General features: G+C 36.4%; 1 protein-coding gene across 1 annotated transcript; it reads left to right on the forward strand.

Annotated features, from left to right (window-relative positions):
• The first annotated feature begins 3,468 nt into the window (after positions 1 to 3,468).
• On the forward strand, positions 3,469 to 8,569 carry LOC105623998 (protein LAP2). Its single transcript, XM_012205369.1, has 2 exons — positions 3,469 to 3,511; positions 6,465 to 8,569. The coding sequence occupies exon 2, from the start codon at positions 6,482 to 6,484 to the stop codon at positions 8,567 to 8,569; it is 2,088 nt and encodes a 695-aa protein (XP_012060759.1). The 5' UTR covers positions 3,469 to 3,511; positions 6,465 to 6,481.
• Positions 8,570 to 11,691: the final 3,122 nt, after the last annotated feature.

Here is an 11,691-nt window from a genome sequence, read left to right on the forward strand (position 1 = left end):
TAACAACACAAATTACATTTTAGTATAATAAATAATTTATGAGATAACTTTCCATCGTAATTTAGACTTTTCATTTCATTCATAATAGCAAGAAGAAATATCATTTACAAAAAAATGAGACTCGTAGAAAGTAATGTTACACAAAAAAATAATCCCGGAAGAGTAATATGTTTCCAAACACGTAACACATTTTAGATATCTACTAATAATAGGTAACAACGTTGCGAAATGTGCGTACGCGTGCTCCGAAACCAATTAACATTTCATTTACACTGTTTGCGTTACTACCGTCTATCCGATGATTTACATATTGTCAATCGTGTGTGACTTTAGAGTTTTTAATGGAATTTTTCGCGGTATTTCCAATTTCTTCAAAACCAAGGTTATTCTTCCTGTTTACATATCATAAATGTTAAGACAAGTTTACACTAATTGGCTTTTTTCTTTGTTTATTATTGATGTAAATAAATTTCTAACGGCGAAATTTGGACTGTTTATTGATCAACAAAACTGCAAATTTAATCCGGTTAGAAATTCTTGGCAAGCATTGTCGAGGGTCAGTCTAAATGTAGTTTTAGGCAGTCAACAAGATTGAGAAGTGCTCAGAACGTAAACGTATCTTATGCCTTCAATACTCTGTTTCTTGTCTAAAATAACGTTCGCATTTTCTCCAAACTCTACTTTTAGATTATATAATACATTATCTTTCTTTCTCCATACAAATTTTTCTAAAAAATTTTCCCTTACTAAAATAATCAATTACTAGAAAAAAATACAAATTTATCAAAAAAGTGTATAATCCATAATCTAAAAATAAATTATTGTATCGCAATTATTGTATTGTATTATTGGAACACTTTCGATGAGTTCTTATTTTAACGGACGGAATATACTATCAACTTCACGATCAAAGTTCAATTTATAATCGATCGATGACGTTGGTTACTTACGCATTGGTTGTGAATGATAATAGAATGATTTTGTAAATTAATCTGCAGACAACACAGGAATGTATTATGAATTGTAAAAAGAAACAGGAAAGAACTAATAGAAAAATCATCAATAAAATTATTAGCATTATGATAAATTGATACTTGTCATTTCTTTACATATTTAGGTAATGATTTATAAGTTCGCGACTCTTATCCCTTTTAAGGAATGAAATTAAATGCAGGTAACTGCATTTATTCATCGGAGTATAAAATACTTTGGTCAGAATGAAGTGCCGTTGTGCGCGAGTATCATTCCAAACGATACGCGTTTTATCACATAAGAGAATTCGTTAACAGCAACAATACGATATTAGGTCGTTAATAATAGTCCATTCATACACGAATGATTAATCACATTTTTATACATATATGATACAAGGACAAGGGAAAAGCTCGCTGTTTATTTATAATTATACACTTGTTAGGATCGCTTTTAAAGCTAATTCTTGAATAGCAAATTCATCAACAAATTAATAAATTAACCGAAGCTTCGATAAATCTCACGGGAAATGCATTAATTGCTACTCGAAACATCGATAAGAATTGGATATCAATGTCCTTGCGTCGCAGCTGTGCTTTCACACGAATTAATGAGACTAAATTAGAATAAATGAGGATCGCGTGATCCTCAGGGCCAACAGACGGACGTATTAAAATACAAATCGCAACCGATGTTTCCGCAGCCGCTTTTAACTTCCTTCTGTACGGAGGTGTACGACCTCCCGAGATGACTCCTCGAATCACTGGGCTCCTCTGAAAACACGTGATGAACTGGACCACGAGGACGTGTCAGTACCGTTAAGAACGGAGTCGGCAAAAAGCGAACCACGTGACCAAACCAGGCATACGTGCATCACTCGTTCCGAATTTTCTGCTGAATTCGCGCAAGAGCTCGGTCGTACACAAAGTATTTATTATTGCAAAATGTCTTTTAAATATGAATTCGACTTTGTAAAATATTTTAGAGACTATTAGAAAGCGCTTAGTACTGGACACTTTCGAAAAAAAAGTTGCAGTCTTTAAATAATTATAAATAAATATTTAAATAATTAAGTAAATTTTTTGAAAAAAAACACAAAGCTCATTTAATCTCGGTGAGCAACTAGAAGTTCTAGTCTCGATTACGTCTTTCATTGAGACTTCTTCAGAATCTATGTTAGTAAAAAGAATCTCGGTCGTTTCAATTTAATTATTCGTAATTCACTGCGCGTAGTGTATTATTATCTACGCAGATAGCCAATTAAAACGAAGAAATCGTACTTAGCGTTGATAACGATAAGCCTCATTAACGTACGTAATGTCATGACATCGAGTGACGTAATCGACGTTGCCTCTTACAACGAGAAACGGTGTGCCGAATCTAGCACACGCGAGACATTTTGCAACGGCGCGATTATGAAACTGAATAAGATGCGGGCCATAAAAGAAATAATATAGAGGGAAGGGAAACACGCGCGCGCACACACATACATACATACACACACACACACACACATGCACGCACGCACGCACGCACGCACACGCACACACGCACACACGCACACTTGTCAGAATAATGACAACTGCGGTATAATAACGCTGTGACGATCCAGGGCTGGAAAGTCAAGGACTAGAACTCTTGTGTCGGAAAGTGAGTCAGCAGCGCGCGGTGTGGTATAGACAGAGAACAGGATGAGAAAAATCCGAAACGAATCTTGCACAACGAGAGGAAACGAGAACGAAAGTATAACCATCGCGGAGAAAATCCGGGATGAACGATTTAACGCTCGGCCGAGCAATGGTGGATAGGTAAATAGGTAAGCATAGAAATCCTCAAGCAAGAGATTGAACACCGTTTAAACAATTTCTGATGATTCGCCATACTTGATATTTTTCAGAACTTGCTTAAAATAGGATGAGAATGGATATCTTATTCTATTCTATGCATAATCTATCTTATTCTATTCTATGCATAATCTCATTTTATCTTAAACAGGTTCTGAAAAATATCAAGATTGGCGGAGCAAACGTATGGTGTCCAATCTCTTAAGGATCTCTAGGTATATACACGGGAATGCGAACACGCGAAATTCCTCGCGAAATGATATTGCGGTTACACCGCGAGAATCGTCACAAACAACTTTCCATGTCTTACACATTCGAGAACATTCATGCTCGCGATAAAACATGCGATATTACACGCGCCACTCGAGAGACAAATGCTGCGTAAGTAACGGAGGAATGAACGAAAGAACGAAGAAAAAGCGTTGAAGCTCATGCATTAGAGAGATCTGATTGATCATAACGAATTAGTTCGTCATTTGTTTATGCCAATCACCGTAATTTATTTCCATTAAATTCTATTAAACATTTCTTTCATCGGACAATCATTGATCTTATCGATATGTCAATGTCTCTCTGGTTTGAATCGCACTGAATCAAAGACCATGTAACATGCGAATTTATTCGCCTGTTTCGTGTATGTTGCAGATGCCCTCGAGAGCACGGTGTTGCCGAAACTACATCTGAATAAACGAGTTGTAAGTGACCGATTAAGATATCATCGATTGCATGACAAGTAGAGACGAAGCTAATTTCGCTTCATAATAATAATAATATTTTATCACGATTGTGATTAGTATCTGCTTAACGATAATGATTTATTGTAATAATTAAAAGTAATGCTAAAATCAAATTTTACTGCTGCAATAGAGAATTAAATTAATATCGATCCATCATTTTAATGACCGACTTTCTGCAATTAGCATCATCAGTGCCTTTCAAGCAAAACATAAATGCATTGATATAACTTTAAACAATATTTCTTGTCTAAAGAATATAACTCTTTATCATCGTTATTTTTGATTATATAAACACATGAACTTCTTATAACGAACCAAGAACCTTTGTTAAGCTTTGAATAAGCTTTCACGTCATTATGCGCTGCGGCACATTTGTACGAGATATCATTTCCATGCGAAAAGCCCGTTCATAGAATGACAGGAAGTAGTTCTTTGCAAATTTCACACACATATATATACAAATTGTCCAAATCTCCGAAGCGCGGGATAGCAGATCGTCTCCCCGAGGTCTCGAACTCATTAGCCATGACCTGCCTCTACCCGAGATCGCGTGAATGTATTTTACATTGCATAGATATACGTCCATTCAGAAATTAAGTCGGAAAATGTTCTGATAAAAATGAAACTGCTTTAGATTTTTTGTTAAAAATCCAATTTACATGCAAAAAGTATAATATTTCGCGATTCTTAACATAAAAAATAGTCTGCGTGAAATTTCGCATCTTCTTTCGAATTTTTATTTTTTTGAAACGATAAAAATTGAAAAACGGAAAACTTAACATTTTTTGATATAACAAATTCCTAGAAGTTTTTTCGAGGTCGAAATTATGTATAATGTCTTTCTATTTTATTATTTGGCTTTTTCTTATTGCTTATCTGATAAGCTAATCCTTACATAATACTATATTTTTAATACTATATTTTTGCAATATGTATTTCCGGGTAATACTAATCTAATTTGCCTTACTAATTTCTTTCATTAATTACGCTGTTGATTGTGAAAGGTGAGAGCGCGATTTCAATCCAGGCACAGTCCGTTACGTAATATCGAGAAATCGGTATCAGCTTATCGATATGGTTAACAAGCACAATGGAATCCATTATTTGTCTTATCTCATTGATAGTGAGGGATATTTATTTCAATCCTGCGATCTCAGAGTTATTAACGCGCAAGAAATGCACCCAAGTCGAATTGCGTATGCAGCCAATTAACGTGATTACGATCGGTCATGCGAGTTCAATGCACGTCGTTGCGCGATCATGGCGCGTGAACCATCGCCTTTCTTTCCTTCTTTTACTCGCTGTTTATAGATGGAAATGACGTCACTGTTATGCTAACGCCGTGGACAGTATGCAAAATAATGCAAATGACATGTCAAAACTGCTCACCCTGCGTCTTTCTATGTATAGGACATAGCGGTTTAACGTCTGTAAAAGAGGTATTTGATGGCGAAAAAGAGGTTTATCCGATCTATAAATTTTCTTCATTCAATCCGACGATCCTACCTCGCTTTAAATGGTTACTTACAGAACAGCTATCATAGAACAGCTACCTTAGTATACGCGGAACTTTGACATTCACATTTTTTTACCTGCATATAATTATTGTACACTATATTGATCGAACGAGAATATTTTTTGAACTATAGTCAGTAAATTGAAAAGCGCTCATAAGCATATTTTATGTTCTTTTGAATTTTGGAATGTATGCATTTGATACAACGAATAAAATCTAATGTTGTTTTTATATATTTAAAAGATTAAATTAATTTTTTTATAATACAATAACATGCGATTCATTGGTTGATAAATGTAAAAATATTTGAGTTGTACTGAAAAATATCTGAGTGCATAATGCACGTAATCGCACATGATTATATTATAAAAATAATTTATCTCTGTCTATATATAGTATAATATATAATATATATAATATATCTAATATATCTGCGTGCCAAACAATGTACGAATTATATAGCAACTCTTAGAAGTATATGTATTAAGATTCTAATGATCGTAATACTTTCTCATAAGTTAACTCTTATTTTATCGTACAAACTGTACCGCCTCTTATCTGCAGCCCCACATTGATGATTGCTGAAGCAATGATAATACGCTGATAAGAATTGCCTGGATCACCGGGTTTATCAGCTTTTGGCCATCGCTTTTCAGCTTGGCTGATATAATTGAGTATCGAATGTATCACGCGCAACTAGAATCGACTTGAATGTTTTGCAGGTGCTACAACGGTCGTAATTACCGTCAGGCTGGGCGTGTGTACTAATTACAGGCATTAGATAATTATTGTTGTGTTAAGCCAGCCGGGACGTTTTACTTTCATTACTTTCCTTTACGGTCTGCTTGAATAGACCGTGAAAATTACGATCTTTCGTGTATGCGATTACAGGATATTACAAAGTACAACGTAATAGCAATAATAAGCAATACGTTTCGCTTGCTATTACGAAACGTTAATACGTTATACAGTAAGCGATGAGTAATGCTTTATTATTGGACACACCGTATATCGTGCTTTCTGATAATTGCTTATCTTTGGTATCTTTAGTTACACGGTGCGTGTCCAATTTAACTCTTAAAAGTCCACTTCTCTACCCATCGCGTTGACCTCCTTTCGGTGGTCGACCGCGTTGATCATCTCGGTATGTAACGTTCACTTCGAGTCTACAATGCACAGTGTTAACATTTGAAAATATTAATAATCATCATTACAAATGCCCCACGCGATATGCTTGGTCTTGACACGGCGAATTACATAATCCTCATTCATCTTCTACGTACGTGAGGTATTTCATTGCTATTCTTTTATAAATATTCATCGCGTAACAAAACTAACAAACACATGTATGATATATTATTGAGAGATGTATTCATATGCGATTTTTTGTTGCAGATAAATCAGATCGAAAGATGCAGGCAGCATCTCTGCTGTCGTTCCTCCTGCTCCTTTTGTATCATTCGGGGTGGACCCACGGGCTTTGCAAGTTGAAAAACAGCACCACAGCATGGTGCGACCAACTGAAAGACCTCAAGGACATCGAGACGCATGATCTGGAAACCTTGAGTGCTCCGGTCGCACAAGATGTTTTAATTCCTGGCCTCTTTGACAATTTGACTAACCTTAGGCATCTTGACTTGTCCGATGGCGATCTGAAGAAGATCGAACCAGGAAGTTTTCGAACTTTAAACAACTTGAAATCTCTCAATCTTGGCGATAATCGCATCGAATACCTGGATCTAGCTTCCTTGGAAGGTCTGATCCATCTGCGAAGTTTAAACCTGCGGAGGAATGTCATCCGACAACTGCCACCTGCACTGGCGCGTCTAAAAAATCTTAAGCATCTAGACATTCACAGTAATCCACTCGAGTGTAACTGCGCCACCCTTAAAGTCCGCGATCTTATCGTACAGAGGGGCGTGACGGTGTCGAAGAAAGTCGTGTGCGCGAGTCCCGGCAACATGAAGGGCACATCGCTGATGAAACCAAGCGCGATGATCATTTGCAACTTCGAAGAGCAGGATCGGGAAATGCAAAACGATCAAGCGGAAGGGTCTGGAGAATCAGATTTAGGATCCGGAGACGTGTTGGATGGATTCAATGAAGAGGAAGAGGAGGAAGAAGAAGAGGAAGACATAGAAGATAAAAACAACACATCGGAAAAACCGAAAGAATCAGAAGTTGAAACGCCTTTTCCGACCGTGTTGATAGATTCCACGACAGAATCTTCCACCTCGAGAATAACCGTGGAAGTCACTACTGGCATAACAATGAATTCTTTACAACATAGCACGGAGGACGAAGAAATTTTCTTCGACAACGAAGATAAGAAGGAACAAACATCCACGACTGAAATGTCGCAAAAGAAGGATATTAAGGATGTCTTGTTTTATCCAACTGCAGGTTCTGGCGATGGAGATGAAGGTTCTGGCGAAGGATCTGGTGCTACTGGAACGCATTATGATGAGGAGGAGACTGAGAAGGCAGATACTAGTGAGGGATTCTTTGCCACGGGCGCAGGCTTTTTGAATACGTTTTTTGGATTTGGAACTTCCGTGACTACGTCGACAACTAAAGAGCCAAATCTTGAAGAGGAGGAATTTATACATGTATCGACTACTAATCTGGCCACTGAGGAGACAATCGTGTCTGACAAAAGCTATTCAGTTGAAGCCGGTATTGAAAAATCCACCGAGGTTACCACAAAGGTCATACCGCCTAATCTTAACACGAACGACGTAGTGATAGCATCTTCTGATATAATCGATGATTCTAAATCTGATAATATGATGGATAGAGGTAACAATGAACAAGCAGTATCTTCACCTAAGCAATCCAAGAAAGGCATGGGCTCATATGTCGTTCTGGCGGTTCTACTCGCCATAGTGGTGGCGTTGATCGGTTTCGCCGCGTATAGAGGCGATATATGTAAAAAGAGGAAGTCACGCGATGTAGAAACCGGCACTGAGATGAAGGAGATACAGAAATCTCTTTTAGAACACGGTGAAAATTCGATTCAACCGAAGAAGGAGGAGAATACACCCTACGTAACGGAACTCGAGAGCGATCCTCTCGTGAAAGTCAAATCTGCTAATGACGATGCAAAAATTGATGAGATCCACGATGACGACTATCAAACGCGAGAAACGCCGCGTCTCAATGGCACTGTTGATCATTCAGAACCCGTGAAGCCGCCTAGGAAGCAACTTTCACAGGACGAAAATGCAATTTTACAAGATGATGAGGTGAGAGAGGAGAGACCTCGGGTGGACATAAATTCCTTGAAGAAAAACTTCCTGGAGGATAGGAATCCACAACCCTCTACTTCGGCGACGACCAATGGACCGACGACGCATTTTCCAGAGCCCAATGGACCACCGCTCAGTCCAGGGGCTCAAAGAGTGAAGATCACTCTGCAGGAGATTCCCGACAGTGTGCCAAAGACGCCTATACTCATTACACGAACAATGGCTGGTGAGAATCTAGTCAAGACGCCATGAAGCAGTCCTGGGGAGAGAATCTACGAGAGATAACGAACGTTATATCGACCGATCGACGTGTTCGTCTGTCAAATAGAAATCGAAAGACAAATATGTGTGGAAATGAAGGAGAAAGTTTTTTTTTTAAAGAATGCGACATACAGATGTGATTTATAATAACGTTGTTGTTCCTAGGGCTGCACACGATTTGACTTCTCGCGATGGATTTTCGTGATAAAGAAAGATTACCGAGTCAAAGACCATATATGACAGTGGCTAGGGGATAGCTATTGTTTTCGGCAGGAAGCTGAAAGTGTGCAAAAGGTGACTGAGGAACAGTTGTAATCTCAGGCCGTGTTTCGTTGAATAATTGGACGCACGAAATGCTATATGTTATATTTGTTAAAGCTATATGCTGTGCAGGATGTCCTTCGGAAAGATATTGTAGTATTTTTTACATATTTGTAACTATATCATTCATTGTGTTTGACTATTCACAAGAAAATCTCGCAAAGTCATAAATTCTACTTGGAATTCTAATTTGAAAATTTGCATGTGAGCGAAGTAAATAAATGAATTTATTTACTTTTAATATTAGAAGTTTTGTATTCACTAGATGAATCAAGCAAATTACTATGAAAAAATGGAGAAAAATATTTCAGATTTTAAAGAATCAAGAAAATTCAGGAATCTTTTTTTAAATAAGATTGTAATATTAAAACTCTAAAAAATAAAAATGGCTAATAAAATGACTCTTTAATATTTCTAATATTAAAGAATAAAGAATAAATAAAGATTTATATTTGCTTAAAGATCCAGAAAATTGTCGAAATCTTACAATTTTTATCCCTTATAATTCTTTTATCAATGCAATTCTTGTCTTTTCTTCTTAATTTAATTGGGTGAAAATGAATGATATTTTGGACATCCGCATTTATGCTATTCGCGTAGGAGTGAGTATAGCGCGAATGGAGCAATGTTCGAAGTTAATACTATAGTACACTAGTCAGGCTTCCTAAAGAGTCTCGCGTGTCCTGCGAGCACTAGAACGAGGACATCGAGAATTTAACGGTATTCATTATCGCGCGAGATCGCATCGCGAAGATTCTTAGATTAATCGAGGATCGACGAAACGTTCGCCGTACGTCAGGCATCGATGAGCATTCCAGTTCTGCCATATTTTTTTACGCACGAACCATCGAAGATTAATGAAATCGTCGGCCTTACGCCGTCTTTCGATCAAATCACAGATTGTTTGCCAATGCGTACCTCGTAATTTTTAGAGTGACTTGTTAGCGTTTTACATAGGAAACGTTTATACGCGTTTTGGACACGGAGGAATTTGTAATTTAATGAAAAGAGTTTGTCAATTATGAATAATGATCTTTGGAACAGCTTTAGTATGGAGCTACAGAGTACGAACGTTTGAACAATACTGCTAACATTGTAGACCTATTATTCACGTGAGAGAAAATATATACGTAATATCCTGTTATCACGTTTTTGCTCTTGTAGTAGACGCGATCTCCTTGCGATCATAGAGGCACACGTTTCAGAAAGGCAGTGACTCGTATTTTCATGTGCATTAATGTATTTATTCGTTGCATACGATGCAAATTGAGAGACAAATTTCGTGTATGCGTGTGACGGATGCTCCATCCTCCATGATTGCGTGATTATCAGTTAAATGGACGCGTCATGTAGCTGTGCGCGACCGCACGGCGTGACATGCGCCGTAATGCGTTATCATATTATCCATACTATCGACTATTATTCCTTACATACGATTCTTTAAGTCAAAATGTGTCGAATGCTGTTAAGGCGTATATGATTTAATTTTAAAATAGCGCGAACCCCGTTAGATCGAAACTTGTCCCAACGATAACGCACATCGTCAGATTTAACTTAGCGATAAAATAAAAAGCTCAGTGAAGACTTTATTTATATGTTCAGCCTTTGATCAATAAAAGAGAGTGTTATTTTGTTGATCCATCATGTACTTTAATCATGCGTCATGGATATTCTTTGGCCTCGCTTTGTTCTCATATTCTCGAACACGTCACCAACATTACGCGTGATTTTATATACATTTATCTGTTACATAATTATTACCTGATGATACTTTGCGTCTAAAGAAAGCGACATAAATCACGTTGACTATCAATATTCGTATAAAATGAAGTATAAGTAATGAAGAAATATAAAATATATTTCATAACTTTTCATGTCAATGTCCTTCACATATATAAATATTACTTTAATATCTGTTCATAAATTTAGATCGTGTAAACTAAATGAAAATTTACAAGTCTTAAATATTTTTATATCCTTTTCTTATAAATAATAAATAACCAAATCCACACAAAATATAGTCGATAAAAGCGCAAATAAAACGCCCACTACGCAAAGTAATGATTATTGGGATATTACTAAATTTGTATTAGATATTTAATGATCTAATTATTTACAATTTATAAATATTAGCGTTTATCGCTTCTTACTTTCGTAAATGATATATTAATATGATGAATGATTAGTTCATAACTATAATCTTGAAGTATCTTAATTCTTTTTAGATTGACAAGAAATTACCGTAATTCGAGATCGACGTGTTTTCGTTACATTCAAACTGGTAATCTGACATTATTATAGCTAGAATCTCTATAGAGGAGACAGTGTGTTCCAAGAAGACGCTTGTACTTTTGCTCTTCTTCGGAGTAAACCTTTTACTATTGGCCAGCCGACTCATTTGTCATTTCCTTGATTACTAATCTTCCTTAGGCAATATGTGTATTTAACACAAGGGAAAAAACCGGTTTGACAAGATAAAACCGCCGTAATATTATCGCGCAAACTAATATGTGTTATCGTAGATCCGTACCCACCCTGTTGATTTAGCGTTGATTTGGATCGTAGAAAAACGACTTTTGTATCAAAAGAATAAGTTTTAAAATTACAAAGTTCCATATTCCGCAAAATGTACAATGTAATATTAATTGTGTTTCCAGTCGATTTATAAACACGGTGAGAAAATATTAAAAATCTACATACTACTTTTTTTTCTTATATTTTTATTAAATTTTTATTAAAATATCAAGAAAGTTTTATTATATGTTTTGAAACAATTCACAAATGGAAATAAT

The sequence above is a fragment of the Atta cephalotes genome, assembly GCF_000143395.1.
Source record: "Atta cephalotes unplaced genomic scaffold scaffold00070, whole genome shotgun sequence".
In the NCBI taxonomy this organism is placed as follows: domain Eukaryota; kingdom Metazoa; phylum Arthropoda; class Insecta; order Hymenoptera; family Formicidae; genus Atta; species Atta cephalotes.